The 16,409-nt window shown below is 42.4% G+C and overlaps 2 protein-coding genes across 3 annotated transcripts in view; both read right to left on the reverse strand.

The window, feature by feature from the left end:
• Nucleotides 1-7,737, reverse strand: part of TXK (TXK tyrosine kinase) — a 67,554-nt gene extending 59,817 nt beyond the window's left edge. Inside the window, exon 1 of the mRNA XM_004038640.4 lies at nt 7,306-7,737. Within this exon, the coding sequence (XP_004038688.1) occupies nt 7,306-7,321 (16 nt within the window). The 5' untranslated portion in view covers nt 7,322-7,737. The remainder of the gene's footprint in view (nt 1-7,305) is intronic.
• Nucleotides 4,698-16,409, reverse strand: part of TEC (tec protein tyrosine kinase) — a 142,378-nt gene continuing 130,666 nt past the window's right edge. The window contains exons 15-18 of one of the 2 annotated variants that reach the window (XM_019024963.4): nt 14,536-14,600; nt 12,061-12,179; nt 11,815-11,972; nt 4,698-10,648 (exon numbers count right to left, since the gene is read on the reverse strand). In XM_019024963.4, the coding sequence (XP_018880508.4) occupies nt 10,565-10,648; nt 11,815-11,972; nt 12,061-12,179; nt 14,536-14,600 (426 nt within the window). In that variant the 3' untranslated portion in view covers nt 4,698-10,564. The remainder of the gene's footprint in view (nt 10,649-11,814; nt 11,973-12,060; nt 12,180-14,535; nt 14,601-16,409) is intronic. The other variant, XM_063705263.1, reaches the window with a different exon arrangement.

Raw genomic sequence — 16,409 nt, forward strand, 5'->3', positions numbered from 1 at the left:
GTCTTCTGCAGCCTGGAATTTAGGAGAAAATGTTTTCAAAAATTCTTATGTTTCCTGATTCAATAGCAAAGACAATGGCCTTTAAAGAAAGATACAGACCTACCCTACCACTGCTTTAATTATGACCCAATTTTATTTAATTTCCCCCAAAGACCAAGAACAGTGGTGAGCAGGAAGGCAAACCACTGCTTTGTTTGTGGTTCCATCCTCTGCCCAGCGGAGTTGCTGCCCGATAAATAATCATTGCGAGAAGAAAAATCACACTATGAAAGCCAAACAGCTCCCTGGTGTTCCCTTGCTTGGCATGACCTTCCAAGACAGCAGGCATCTTTATTTACAGGTTGAAGTGTTGGGCCAAAATTCATTCCAATGCAGGTATTAAGGAGTATTCATTTCATGATCATTTTCAATTTACAGCAGCACAGGTGTTCCCAGTAAGTAAATAGACAGCGCCCTTCCACGGGCATTCTGTGATTACAGAAGCCATTCTTTGAATTGTTTTGCCGATTAACCTGCAGAGAGAAAGCTCTTGAGCTTTTAGCAAATTCCCAACTTAGGCAGGAACTCATGCATATCAAGGGCCTTTGCCAGAGTGACAAAAATGCCCCAGAGATAGGCAATGACTATTTGCCTGCTGGAAGGAAACGTGGAAAGAATATATTCGGGCTTGAAGATTATCACTGAAGGAGCTGAGCTTCCTCTCCCAGGCTTACATCTGCGCTGTTCTTTTCATCTACTTCTTATTCCTCAGTAAATATCTCTAATGATGAGCCTCAGGCCAGCAAATCAGAAAAAGGGCATCGCATCAGATGCCTTTAGAAAGGTCTCTGTGACCTTTAGAAACCGGCACATCTGTCATGGGATAGGCAGTTGGCCCTCCCATCTTCGGTATTTGTGTTTTTTCCTTGGAAGAACTTGAGCCCCTCTGTCCTCTAGGATAGGCTCCTAGTGACATTCCTTCCACCCCCAGAGGTTCCTGGGTGGCAACAGCTGGGCTGATTGGGAACAGGTTTCCACCAGGGGGCACTGGAAGAAAGCAAAAGTGAGAAGCACCCCTTCTCAGAATGCTCCTAAGGTCATCTCTGAAGAGGACAAAGGAACAGATGTGAAGAGCTGTGGGGCCCGGGCTGCGCGGGAAGCAAAGCCACTGTCGCTTCCTCATGTCTAATGTTTTGAAGTTTACATCGTCACCTCCAGTTCATCCCCTGGCATTTCCGATGTCAGGGTTTCGTTTTGAATCAGTGCCTTGAGTGAAATGCATTCCTACTGAATTTGGTCATCATAATAACTGGCACATGGCTAGTGATTTTTATTTAAAAACATGGCTTGAAACTGGCTCAGTTTTGAGAGCTGCCTTAACCCAAAGACCAGGCTTGTTGCCCAACCCAGGCGCTCCAGGTTGTGGTTTTAAGATGAGGAATGTCTGATACCGGCTGCTTTTGCAGTTGATGGGCTGTGGTGAGTGGGGAAAGCCTTGAAAACTTGTGGCTTTGGAAAAATGGCTCTCGGTGACCACAGCTGATTCTGTAAGTTTGCTGCAACGTATCATTTTTGTTTTTTTTTTCCAGAAATTTACAGAAAGGCCAAACTTCCTCGTTACTCTGCCATAAATGCCCACCACTATATCCTTTTTTTAATTATTTTTATTTTTTATTTTTATTTTTTATTTTTGGGATGGAGTCTCACTCTGTCTCCCAGGCTGGAGTGCAGTGGCACGATCTCGGCTCACTGCAACCTCTGCTCCCGGGTTCACGCCATTCTCCTGCCTCAGCCTCCCGAGTAGCTGGGACTACAGGCATTGCCACCATGCCCCGCTATTTTTTTTTTTTTTTGTATTTTTAGTACAGACGTGGTTTCACTGTGTTAGTCAGGATGGTCTCGATCTCCTGACCTCGTGATCCACCTGCCTCGGCCTCCCAAAGTGCTAGGATTACAGGCGTGAGCCACCGCGCCCAGCCTATCGTCAAAAGGCCCCATTTCTTAAGGGCCTTTTGAAGATAGGCACGTTTTAGCCACATTAACCCATATTATCTGGGGAGAGTGACACATAACTAGCTTGGCTATAGCATCGATTTCTACCTCTGAACAGGAGTTAGAAAAGACTTCCAAGTTGGAGTTAGACTTCTTGGTTTGGAGTTAGACACCAAACCAAGACCCCACACCAAGGGGAGGGGAAAATAGTAAAATTGGGACATTGAGTTTTTCACATATTTATTCAATTTAGAAAGTTATCCTTTATTCTGAGTTTATGCCCTTTATACATTTGGGGTCTGAAGTGATCCTGTGTCTGTGTTCGCACGTGTGTGCACTTTTCCTTTTGATACTAAAATGTCCATTATTCTAAGAAGCGATGGTTCCCAGAGATGTTAGTTTTTCTAAATGTATGGATAAAATAAGCGAGTAATTTGTGTTAGACCTTGACTGTTCTGTTTTGTTTTTTTGACATACTGCCAGTGAAACCTTAAAGAACGGAGGATAACTACTTTAGGGGAGTCATTGGTAACTAAGAGAAAACAAGTACCTAGCTAACGGGACACCAAACTGATCAATTTGAGTGGAAGAGTGGTGCTTGACCTGTCTATGGCCTGAAGGGGTGCTGTGTGGGGCGAGGAGATTCTAGAAGCCTGGCAAGCTGGATGGGGTCCCGGGCACCAGGGAAGATAATGTTTCTGGGAGTAAAAGGTGCTGTAAGGAAAGGCAGAAATCTTCCTGATGATGACCGCTCATCTGTTTCCCAGCTTCTGCCAGGGCAACTCCCCAGGCACGGACAGCAGCCACCCAAACCCTTGTGTGGTCTATGAGGCAATTTTTCTTTCTTTCTCAGAAGGGGCTGATGTGAGTTGGTCTTTGCAGGCACCTTGCCCACAACTTCCCCACTCCCCCACATCTCAAAACAGTGTTTCCTAGAACACTGTTTTCTGTGAGCTCAAAGTTCATAATAAGCTCGCAGACATCACACCCAAGACATCGAGCCAGCTTGTGATGTGAAGAAGTGCTTGGCCACAAGGCACACGGGCATGGCTGGCACTGGGCCAGAAGCCATACTGCTCACTGACCCTCGGTGGGCAGGGAGTGTGGGCACTGCTGGCCTGGGGAGCTCCACAGAGGAGAAATGTGGGGATCTGCAGTAGTTACAAAAGGCAGCTGCAGTGACGAGTTAAAAACTGAAATGATTTAAAGACAAAAGAAAAGACACATCTAGTGTCCATTTTAATCTTTCAGAAAGGGCATCAAACTCCAGCCCCAGGCAGAAGGGTGGCCAAAGTGGCCAAGTTCTTTTTTAATCTGTGGCTCCTCCTGCTTTTGCCACACACTTAGTTATCTATTGTTGGAAACAAATTATTCTAAGACCAAATGACTTACAACACTTATCTCACACTTTTGTGGGCCAGGAGTTCTGGAATGGTTTAGCTGACTGCCTGTGTCTCCAGATCTCTCATGGAGTTGCAGTCAAGCTGGGCCCAACCAGAGCTGGAGAATACACTTCTAAGCGAATTCCAAGCAGGTCATGGTGCCTCGGTTCCTCGTGATGGGGATTCTCTGCGGGCTGCCTGAGAGTGCTCCCAACAAAGCAGCCGGCGATGCAGGAGACAGAAAGCCCGAGATTGCAGGAATGGGAGCCGCCGCCTCTGTAACCTGGTCTCAGAGGTGACGTTCCATCACTTTTACCATATTCTAATCACAAGAAGTGAGGTACTAGGTCCAATTCATACTCAAGGAGGAGGACTGCCTAAGGGCATGAATATCTGGAGGCAGATATCATCAGGCCATCTTAGAGGCTGCCTACCACAGCTACCCTCCTTATCTTCATATTCATAATAGTAATAATGGAAGGCGTTGACCTAACAAAGTTGGTCTGACAATCAGATACAAAAAGGAGTAAGATAGGACTCTGAAAAGAGAGGCCCAAGAAAGGCAGTGTGACCAATGCGTCCTTACCTTACCCTCAGATCCAGTTATGGAGATGAGCCCAGAAACCTGCCTTTTAACATCACCCCAGGCATGCTTCAGGCACACCAAGACTTAGAAACCACTCTTTCTACTCTCTAAGTTGGGAATAAAGAAAGGCAGAGAAATTAGGCAAACAGGGGAGCTAAGAGGTGAATTCTTTAAGCCCCCAGCTGCTTTCCCTTGCCCTGTCCTTTAAATAACTCTCCTAGGCTGGATCTGTTCTCAGGGCAACTGTGAGTTGATGGAAATACTGGCAATACCAAGTACGTTTCACAAACTGAATCTCACTGGAGCAGTGCCCTGAGACCCCACTCCAAATCTCCCATCAGTATGATCAATATCCCACGCTCCACAATTATCTTCTCCCACCCTATAACAGCCTTTGAAGCCAGGATTCTATGACAATGCTTAAAACAACAAATGTTTTTGGCAAATGACCCTAACAAACATATAAACTTCTTTTTTTTTTTTTTTTTTTTAAAAGACTGGGTCTCACTTTGTCACCCAGACTGGAGTGGAGTGGTGCAGTCACAGCTTACTGCAACCTCAAACTCCTCAGCTTAAGCAATCTTCTTCGCTGGACTTTTTTTGTTTGTTTGTTTGTTTGTTTTTTGATTAACAGTAATACATCTTGAGGCATCACTTAGCTGTCTCCTTGTCAACAGTAAACACTCATTGTTTTACCCAGCAGAAAATGTAGCCACATTCAGCTGCAATATACAGTAGACAACAGGTGATTCTTACCATCAAATCAAATTAACAGAAGCTGGAAAGGAGAATGAGATTTCATCAAATCCATGCCAGAGAGAATAATCCTCAAAATATCCCGCCAATAGGTAGTCCCTTATTTAATCCCTTGGGCAATCAAATCCTTGTCTCAACACTCACAGTGATTTATTTTATATATAACCGAATCCTTCCTGCTGTAATTTACAGCATTTTCTTTAGTTCTGACCTTGAGGGAAATAAAGAGCAGATGCTCACACAGCTTTTAATATTTAAAGATCCTTAAGTCACTGCTGAGCTTGTCCTGCCAGTGGAGGTGGCAGGGGACACAGGTTGCTGCTTTGTCGCTTTTTCTGCTTTGCTCTGCTTGGCCTATATTTCTGTTTACAGGAGGCTTGTTCTTATCTGCGTGAATGGAATACTATGAGTTATTTTCAGGTCAGCACAACTGGAATAACCTGATTTTTTTTTTTTTTTTTTTACAAAATCTACAAACAATTGTTGGCTCCTATGAGGGGATTTCGCTTAAACAGATGACATTTAAAAATTACAATCAATTTTTCCTTAATGCTACCTAAAAGTCAGAAATGTAAAAACTTGACTTTTTTAGCTGGTCTTTGATTGCTTTAATCTGACATGACTGAGCTTTGTTGAAGCTTGGTTCCATCGTCATCTAGTATTAAAATCAGACAGTATTTTCCTTCCTTATCTGCAAAATAAGGCCCTCTGAGTCTTAGAGGTAAATTAATAAGTATTTCCAAAACTGCACATGGGACTGAATAGTCTTCCAAAGCAACTCCCAAAATAAAGTTCTTAAAGCACCTCTCAGGTTTATTGTTTCTTTATATTTTGTTGCAAGGTGGGCAAAAAGGGAGTGGCCTGGGCTAAAGTTCTAGTTCTGATTTCGTCCAGCATTTGTGGATCACAGTTGGCAGCTTTATATGTATACAAATATACACATACACACACTCCCTTTGAGAGCTTATTTATACATATAAACTTATTTATATATGTGTGTATGTGTGTGTGTACATATATATTTAAGGCAAAAGGAAGAGCACTTAAATCCCGAGTCTGGCAAGTCTCATGCTTGGCCGGGTGTGGTGGCTCATGCCTGTAATCCCAGCACTTTGGGAGGCTGAGGCAAATCACTTGAGGTCAGGAGTTTGAGACCAACCTGGCCAACATGGTGAAACCCTGTCTCTACTACAAATAGAAAAACTAGCCAGGCATGGTGGCATGCGCCTGTAGTCCCAGCTACTCGGGAGGCTGAGGCAGGAGAACCACTTGAACCCAGGAGGTGGAGGTTGCAGTGAGCTGAGATCGTGCCATTGCACTCCAGCCTGGGTGACAGAGCAAGACTCTGTCTAAAAAAAAAAAAAAAAAAAAAGTCTCATGCTTAAATCCTGAGTCTGACAACCATATGAGTTTCTGGCAAGATTTAAACTTTCAAAGGCACAATTTTCTTATTGGCTAGATAAGAATAACAATTTTCACCTTGCCAGTTTGTAGTGAAGATTTCAGATAATGAATATAAAGGAACTGGTATAGACCATGGCCCATAGTAGGTGCTCAATAAATACCTTTATAAAGAAACAAACACATTGCAATTCTGATATGACGGCTGCCTTCTTATTTAGAAGACTATTCTGCTTGTTTTTTTTTATTCTAATTTCTTTGGATTTATAAGCATCCCCCACAGCTCTTTCAAACCAAGGATCTTCACAGATAACAGTGTCTAGGGAATCTTTCTCTGTTCTCCTAAAACAAGCACTTATTTTTAACGGTGGTCTTATATTCTATAAAAATATTAAAATAACAACTTCATATGTAGTATTACATATGAGGGAAAGAGACATTTGAGCCAGTGTTCACACTTGACCATGTTCACACTTTTAACCAGGTAGAGACTCGTGACTTTGACTCTTATTTTGGCCTTTACTCAGGCTCTGACTGCAGATAAGAATCAGTTTTGCCTAAATTTCAATTGCTTGGGAAAGGTCCTCGATAACAGAAGTCTACATAGAATTGTGAATAAATACCCCTGTGAAAATAAAGGTTAAGTCTATATGTTTACTTGATAAAGCAGATAATTTCAGAGTATAAACACAGTTGTGTTTTGACTTCTCTTCCTTTTGCCTTAAATATAGATATTTATTTGTGTGTGTGTGTGTATGTGTGTGTATTTATATATATATAAAGTTGCCCACTGTGATCCACCACTGCTGGAGCAAATCCAGAACTAGAACTTGGTCTCCTGGCCTTCAGCCCAGAGTTCATTCCAGAACTAGAACTTGGTCTCCTGGACTTCAGCCCAGAGCTCATTACAGTCTCATTCTAAAAACAAGTACTTCATACTGATTGCATTTCTACACACACATATGCAGATTTCTGGACACTCTTTTTGTTTTTCTTTCATTTATGTTCTCAATGCTGAACCTTTATTAGAATTACATCACCACTGTGGTTCTTTAAATAAGAAACAAAAGTCTGTCACAACATCTGAGGAAATTATCTTTTAATGTTCCCAAGCTCTATGCCTTAGAAAAAAAAACTTCCTCTGCTGTTCAAGAATAACAGGCCCCAGAACAAGCCCCAAAAATAAATGACAAAGCCCATCTTACTCACAGGAGGAAAGGATCATGGCAGCCCCTTCTGCGGGGAGCACACAACAGTCTTCAGTTCTTCTGCGGTGCTCTACTCACAAAAACACATCTTTCAACTGAAATCATAGTTTGCTCAAGATGTTTCTCACGGGCAGAGTTAACCCCACCTATTTTCCTGTTCTGAAAACCTCAGAAGAGTATAAATGACAACCAATGGCATATATAAGAAAGCTCAGTAATCTCCATCCCAATCTCTGAGGGTATCTGCTATTAGTCTCTCATCCCCAAAGGTGTGGGTGACTCGCAAACATCATTTTCAAGAAATCACAAAATTTTGGTAAAAGGCACCTTTAAAATTATCAAATCAAACTGCCCTCTCTGGACTGGGAAGGAAATGAAGGTACAGACAGAATAAGGGACTTGCCCAAGGCCACACCGTGAGTGGCAGAAACAATTAGATTCTAGGCTCTGGAATATTGAGTTTAGAATGTTCCATCCTCCCACTCAGCAGACGCTTTATTTGGGGGAAGTCAATCTAGTAATAACCCTAAAATGTGATTGGGGGATGGCTGAGAAATATAAAAACACCAACAATACAAAACACACTTGGGAGTTTCACTTCATCCCACTGGAGAGCATAACCATGTGTTAACTAATTAACAGAGCAACTTTAATGAAGACACAGCATATTCTAATCGCCCTTCCAATTTCCTGGTTTAGATTAAGGTCTCCTTAGCATTCTGGGTGATGACTGTTATTTTTACTTCACCTTTTGCCTTTGTTATGCTTTCGTATAAAACTTTTTTTTTCTAAGTCTTAGTGAAAAATATTTAAAGATTTTTGAAGGAAATGTTGACAAATGTTGCCAGGTGCTATCTATCTTGTTTTCCCATAAAAAGCATACACTGACCATTAGGACAGGGACTCTATCTTCTCCTCACTCTCTTTCATACCACCTAGTACTTCCCGTAGCTCCTCAAGGTGAAAAGGGAAGTATGGGATGGGAGGAGGGAAGGTCAGGAAGGAAGGAGAAAAGGCTGACAGTGATAGTAAGGTAGAGTGTGCCAGGACCGACTCCTTGAATGAGCTACAAGTCAGTTAAAAGTTGTGCATGGTTAGCAACCAAAATGCCCATCAATGATAGGCTGGATAAAGAAAATGTGGTACATATACACCGTGGAATATTATGCAGCTATACAGAATGAAATCATGTCCTTTGCAGGGACATGGATGGAACTGGAAGCCGTTATCCTTAGCAAAGTAATGCAGGAACAGAAAACCAAACACCACATGTTCTCACTTATAAGTGGGAACTGAACCATGAAACACATGGACACAGGGAGGGGAACAACACACACTGGGGCCTGTTGGGGAGGACAGATGAGGGGAGAGCATCAAGAAAAATAGCTAATGCATGCCAGGCTAATATCAGGAAATATATATATCAGGCTAAGATCAGGAAAAATAACTAATGCATACCTAGGTGATGAGTTTTTGATAGGTGCAGCAAACCACCATGGCACACGTTTACCTATGTAACAAAACTGCACATCCTGCACATGTACCCTGGAATGTAAAAAAAAAGTTGTGCCTGTTTTTGTGATGGGGGTACAGTTAAACAGGTAGACAAGAAGGAATGTGGCAGATTGTGATAAGGCTCGGGATAAGCAGTTTACTTTCTTCCATTATGAGGGGCACAGGAAAAGAATAAACACAGCCTTCAGTGGATGGACTGCCTGGTGCACAGACTCTAGACTGACCAGGATGAAATGAAATGGTTCTCCAGGGTCAGAGTGAAGGCGCTGCCCAGAGCAGCCAGCCTGTGTGTTCACCCAATGCTCCAGAGCAGACCATCGTGGCCTCCAGAGGAGACCCAACTCCTGAAGGGAAGGCGCTGTGTCTTCCTCGGCTAGTTACCCCACCAACAGCAAGAATAACGTGTTGGGCAATAAACGGTCTCTGGATGACTGATACAGTTTCTTTTCGCTGGCGCTCACGTGACCGAGATAGTTTCTTTTCCTTGGCGCTCACAAGGCAAAAAGGAAGGCCCTAACTCCGTTGATGTCTTAGTAGAGCTTCTAAGGGTGAGAAATCCACACACACAGTCTTGACAGCAGGGTCTCCTGAGAGGCTGTACAACAATCCCACCATCCAGGAACCCAGGTCCAACCAGGCCTCCTGAAAAACGTCCGGGAGGCACGGAACACCATGCTCGCTGCTTCTCTCGGTAGCTTCCTGGATCCTCCGCCACAACTCGGGCTGCTTCTGGGTCCTATGTGAGGTGGGGGCAAACTTTGTTGCGAAGGTCACCTGATCCTTCTGCCCCAGAGCTCAGCACTTCCAGTTATAGTGTCTGTGTCCCAGGGAATATTCTTAAGGCTTAGAAGTAGATTACCCGGTTTAATTTTCCATCTGATTCTGATTAGCTGCGGCCACCATGGGCAGGATTACATAGGCCAAATGCACGTGGTTAAGCTGGACAGGCATCCCTAGACACATTTACCTGAGTGAGGAGGGGGCGTTACTCATAGAAGAATCTAGACTTTCTTCTCTTCAGGCATATTTGATGTTCAGGGGGAAATGAATTAACAGCTATAAGGCACAGTCTCTAGTCCTAAGAAGGTGAACTCCTATACTACAGGATTAAAAGTTTCAATTAAAAGACAATTCGTGTTTCTCATAAATATATAACTTTATATATTATATATATTTACAATATATACAGCATACAAATATTGTTCATGTAATACTAAGAGCAGTCTTGAAAACTGAGATGTTTTCAAAACAAAAGATAGGTATTTATCCAAGGTGGGTTCCCGATTTATCTAGAACCCAATTGTAGACAATGTCTCAGGCCCAGATTTCTGTAGAAGTCAAAGGGAAAAAGAAGGGTTGCTTGGTCATGACTCTAATACCCTTCCCCTTCCCAAATACCCTGGCCTTCAACTGGCATCAGCTAGCATGGTCCCATGTGTGCACCCCTGAATGGCCAAACCCTGGGGCTACACACAGTGCCTGGTAAACAACTGTCACTCAAGTGCCTGAGGAATGAATAGAAATGAGTGATTTTAATCACCATTTCTAAGGCAACATTTCCACACTCTGGGAGATTCTGTCTAGAAGCAAGTCTAGACAGAGGCTGCTCTAGAAGCAAATTATTTATGTGTTTCCACTGTATAAGTAAAACGATCTACATGTCCAAGTGCTCAATAAATTAAAAGCCACAAAATGCCCATCCTTCCTTGTGCTTGGGAATCTGGGAGCCACTGGTCACACATCGCTTATCTTCCAAAAGTTTCTTCACATTCAACTAGTTCATCTATTGTGCGCAGCAGATCTTCGAAAGAAGGCCTTCCCTCTGGTTTCTACAATTAAAAGTCAAAGAGAAGCTGTGGGTTCCAGAATCCATTCCAAAAAACCTCTCACTGCTCCAACTCCTAAACACAGCATATTACAGAGAGACTTCACTGCTTTGGGACTAGGACATACAGACATCTCCAAAGGGGTCTTGTCTCTACCCTAATTTACCCTGCATGTACTGCTGCTAGGCTAACGTTTCTAAGACACTGCTTTCACGTCTCTCTTCAAGACCCTGATAGATCTTTTTACTGCCTGTGAAATCAAGTCCTGCAAATTTGTAGGAGCCTCTATAATCTGCCACTTCCCGACCCTCTTGTTACCCAATCTTATTCCCCACAAAATCCCTCACATGGGCTGTCTGTTAAATAGGGCCACTGTCTCCACTGTTGTGCACACTGTGTTTATAACCACCTCCTTACCTTTGCTCAAGCTGTTCTCTCTCCCTTTAGCACCACTTCCTGCCCCGAATGTCTCTGCCCATCCCAATCAATGCTCTTGGGAGGCAGTACAGCAAGTGGTTGAGACTCTGGGCTTTGGAATCAGACAGGCCTATACTGTTCTGTAGCTAAGTGACCCCAGGCAAGCAGCAACCTCATGACCCTTAATCTTCTCATCTACAGAGTGGCTACAGTTAAAGTATCTCCACCTCAAAGTGTTATTTTGAGAACTAAATCCAAAACACTAAGTATAGTGCCTGGTACATAATACATGTGAGCTAATGTTACTGTCTTTCAGAAGTCATTTGGTATCTAATCTCTTTTAGGAGGTAACATTTCAATACTTTCAAAGACCTCGGAAAGTTGAGGTTTAGAGAAAGAAACCAACTCTGGTAAAAAAAATAATACTTCAACTCTACAAGTGAACCAATGAAAGAAGAGCTACTTCTCCAGGCTTATTCCCCAAGTCCCTATCTCAGGCAACCATGGAAGGAGTCCCACTTGGAAGTGAGGAAGCAGCCTGAATGTATCGAGATAGTTATTAGCATTTTCCACATCTTTACATTCTTCTTCCCGTTATTCAGAACTTGAGTTGAGAGGGTTGGCTTCCTACCTAGAGCTTGAAATCACTATAAAGATGCACCACCTCACTAGGCTATAAAGACTGCATGTTATCCATCTACCAAGCCCAATCCCTAAGAGATTCAAAAAGAAAGCACACAAAAAATCTATACCTCCTGCCAACATCTCAGCATCACCTCATACACATAGTTGGACGCCAACTTCGGCTGGTAGAGTCGGTGGCCTCGAGTAACCATGGTTACCACTTCATAATTGGTGTATTTTTCAAAAGGCATTCTGCCTTCCGTGAATACTTCCCACATTAAAACACCTGGAAAAGGATAAGGATTACCAAATGGATGTATCCACTTTCTCCTCAGGGCGGACGGACATGAGGAAACATGGACCATGGATCTTACCAAATGACCAGACATCTGATTTGCTGCTGAAGCGGCTGTAATTAAACACTTCAGGTGGACACCACTTCACGGGAAACTTAGCACCAGAAGAACTTGTGTACTGATCATCCAGAACATACCTAGAGCAAGACACACCATGGGTTTACACCTCTGAAGAACAATCTGCTTTTTCTACTTGCTCTTTCATTTTTTTCCCCTTGCAATCAAAAACACAGTTGACTGAAGTCCAACAAGCATCCGGTTGAAGCTAAATGTTCACCTCAGTGGCCACACCTGGTGATTTCCAACTTCCTCTCAGCTTAATTTAAGTGCATGAGATGGATCCATCACCACGTTACCATCTGCACTTTCATTTTTCTGTTTTTCTTTCTTTTTATAAGGCAATAGAGATAAGGTATCATAAAATAGTTTGCAAGCTTTCCTTTGTAAGCAATTTTGTTCTTTAAATAAAATTTTACCCAAAGGCCCCATATGTAAAAAATCTAAAGCAGAGCTGTTCCAGAGGAAGTGGTATAAAGCATCTAGAAACACACATGCTTTCAGGCCTCCAATTCCACAGAGCACAATTTAAAACTACAGCATATGAAAATAGCAAATGCAAAAAAACAAAAACAAAAACACAACACAAAATGCCACATGTAAATGGTGGAGTATGTATTTATACATAACATCCCCACATACATACATACACTCAAAACAATACTATATAGTTTTTCTATGTGAACATACAATGTCCTTCTGGAAGAACATACAAAAACTGGTAACAGTAGCTAACTTTAGGGGAGAATCCTTGATTAGGGTTGGTAGATGAAAAGACTTCAGCCCTTTCTGTAAGGTGGGCAGCACATATTTACAAAAGGAATGTATCTCTGTATTGTGTGTGAATATATCATTAATTTCTAAAAGGTTCCATGAGAAAATTTTCGAAGAATTGCACAAACATCCTTTGCTATGTAGACAAAGATGGTGACTCGGCACAAAGCCAGCTGCTGGCTGGCAGACAATGCTACTGTGGGCTGGATCAAACTGTCAGCCAGTGGAGTCTGAATTTAGGGTATAAAGAGGTTTTTGAGTGGTTGATACAAAAGTGCAGATTTTCTGAAAGCCTATATGAAGATTGAACGATGAAAGTGGCAGACAGCCTGTCAAATATATAGTATCTGTATATAAAAGCAAATAAAGAGCATTGGGTAATTAATATCCTAAGAATTGGAAGTTCTGGTCCCATTTCTGGCAGTAACAGTTTTCTAATCTCCCTGGGCCTGAGTTTCCTTAGGAGTTAAACTTGGCCCTACATGGCCTGGTCTTTGCCTGCATTTATGAGCATTCCTGGCGCTGCCCGTTGGCCAGCTACCCTGGCGCTTTTTCCGTTCCTTGAGCAGGCCAGACGTGTCCCAGACTTCAAGCTTGAGCAGGCCAGACGTGTCCCAGACTTCAAGCTTTTTCACTTTTTCTTCCTACCTGAAATATTTTATCCTTTTATTTTCACCTACACTGGCTACTTCCTACCTTTTCATCTCCAGTCAAATCTGCCTATCACAAAGAGGTCATCCTGAACATCAGATCAAGTAGCCACCCTCACTCTTGCCCTGCATCATCATTCAGCACCACCCCAAATTATCTCTATTACAGGGATCAGTCAACTTTTATGTAAAGGGCCAGATAACACATATTTCAGATCTGGCAGGCCATACAGTCCCCGTGACAACTACTTGACTCTGCATGTGTAGCAGGAAAGCAGTCACAGGTAACACCTAAATGAATGAGCGAGGCTGTGTCTCAATCACGCTATTTTTATGGACAGCAACATTGGAATTTCAGATTTTTTTTTACATGTCATAATATTCTTTTCATTTTTTTCATTCATTTAAAAATGTGAAACCCAAATGAGGTTTGGGTCAGACTGACAGCCACAGTTTACCAGTATCGACCGTGCTCGATCATGTAACTTTATCAGGTCTTCTGATTCACCCTCTTCCTCAATGTAAGCTGCATGCAGGCAAGGACTTGTAGGTCTTATTCTCTATATGGTTCAGCTTATCATTATGCCTGGCACAGAGCAGGCACCTGATTTTTTATGGGTGGATGTATGGATGAATGAATGGACAGACGGAGGGAGAAGAGAGAAAAAATAAACTAAATACCTTTAAAAGGTATTTTATAATACTATTAAATTATAAAAATTAAGAGAAGAAAAACACTGCAGACATGGACATACTAAGAACCTCACCACCAAATATGTTTTTGTGAAAACAAAAGATTTTAGAAATCTAATCCACACCAGGAAATACAGTGTATTTAACAGGCTATACTACCACCTAGTGGAGAGAATTACAACCATCACAATATATACTTAATCTGAGAACCAGTTAACAAGATTTCCTTTCTGCTTCATCAGTGCAAATTATTCCCACACTTATTAATTCCACCAAAAAAATGCAAACATCACCTAAAACCACGTATATTTGGACATACCTGGCCATTCCAAAATCAGATACTTTTACAACTCCCGCCTCACTTACTAGACAATTTCTGGCAGCCTGGAAAACAACATTATGATGGTATATTAGTTTAAAAATTCTACCATTTAAGTAGGAAAATGTAAGTTCTATTTATATTAAATTTAGTGTAACCTAGTCAACATTTGCAGAGACTGGAAACACCCTTTAATAAGTTGTTTTTACCCCTATGGAAGTATTTCCATTGTGTATTTGAAAAAATGAACAGACAGGCAGGTCAGAAAGTTGTATTTGCAATAAGGCATTATTACATAATCTTTACCAATTATCTTTTTTTTTTTCTTTTTTTTCTTTTTTTTTTGAGACAGAGTCTGCCTCTGTCGCCCAGGCTGGAAGTGCAGTGGCACAATCTTGGCTCACTGCAACCTCCACCTTCCAGTTTCAAGTGATTCTTCTGCCCCAGCCTCCAGAGTAGCTGGGATTACAGGCACCCACCACCACAGCCAGCTAATTATTGTATTTGTTGACCAGGCTGGTCTTGAACTCCTGACCTCATCCATCTGCCTCGGCCTCTCCCATTGTTAGGATTATAGTCACGAGCAACCTCACCAGCCAACTGTCATTCTTAAACAAGGGCTAATAGAAGGGTCAACTCACTTTTCTCCCTCCCAGACCTGTTCTTATTAAACTATCCAATTTTCTTACTGACAATGAGAACATCTCTTGAAGTCCTTAATCCGGTTCTCACTAGGTGAGCTTAACAACACACAACCATCAAAATGACAGGCGACCAATCTCTTATCCAATATTTCTGCTCAGTGATTGGTCATCTCATCCCAGTCAAAGAACAGGCTGGGTGCAGTGGCTCACGCCTGCAATCCCAACATTTTGGGAGGCTAAGGCGGGTGGATAACTTGAGGTCAGGAGTTCGAGACCAGCCTGGCCAACATGACAAAACCCCTTCTCTACTAAAAATACAAAAAAAATTAGCCAAGTGTGGTGGCACACAACTGTAGTCCCAGCTACCTAGGACTGGAGGCAGGAGAATTGCTTGAACCCATGAGGTGGAGGTTGCAGTGAGCAGAGATCGCGCCACTGCACTCCAGCCTGGGTGACAGAGCAAGACTCCGTCTCAAAAAGAACAGCTATGTGTAAATACAGTTTGCTTTTTCATTTATGTTCCCAGTATATTATAACATGATGTACAAAATTGGTCAAATACAATTGTGGATTATTTAATTTATATTTTCTTGCATGTTCTTCAAGGTTACAAGGTTTAAGAAAATAGTTTGATAGAAAGACGTGGTATTTCTCAGAAGGAAGACATGAATTTTTTTTTTAATTTTTTAATTTTTTATTTTTGAAACTGAGTCTCGCTCTGTCACCAGGCTGGAGTCCAGTGGTGCGATCTCGGCTCACTGCAACCTCCACCTCCTGGGTTCAAGTGATTCTTCTGCCTCAGCCTCCCGAGTAGCTGGGACTACAGGCATCTGCCACCACGCCTGGCTAATTTTTTTTGTACTTTTAGTAGAGACAGGGTTTCACCATGTTTGCCAGGATGGTCTCGATCTCTTGACTTCGTGATCCGCCCGCCTCGGCCTCCAAAAGTGCTGGCATTACAGGCGTGAGCCACCACACCTGGCCGATAATATTTTTAATACCATAACCCATAGACCAAGATATGTTTTTCTTCCTGACTGTTCATAATTCTATTTTCTCTATGTGGCAATTCCACTTATATGAGGTTCCTTCTTGCTGAGTGCATTTTAAGAGTCTTATAAAGTGAGAGTTAATGTCCATTCCCTGGACTGCCTGCATCTTCCTATGAAAACACTTCACAACTCCACAATGCCTGCGCTGGATGGTCAACAGGATTCTTTACCAAGGAGA

Source organism: Gorilla gorilla, chromosome 3, assembly GCF_029281585.2.
Source record: "Gorilla gorilla gorilla isolate KB3781 chromosome 3, NHGRI_mGorGor1-v2.1_pri, whole genome shotgun sequence".
Classification (NCBI taxonomy): domain Eukaryota; kingdom Metazoa; phylum Chordata; class Mammalia; order Primates; family Hominidae; genus Gorilla; species Gorilla gorilla.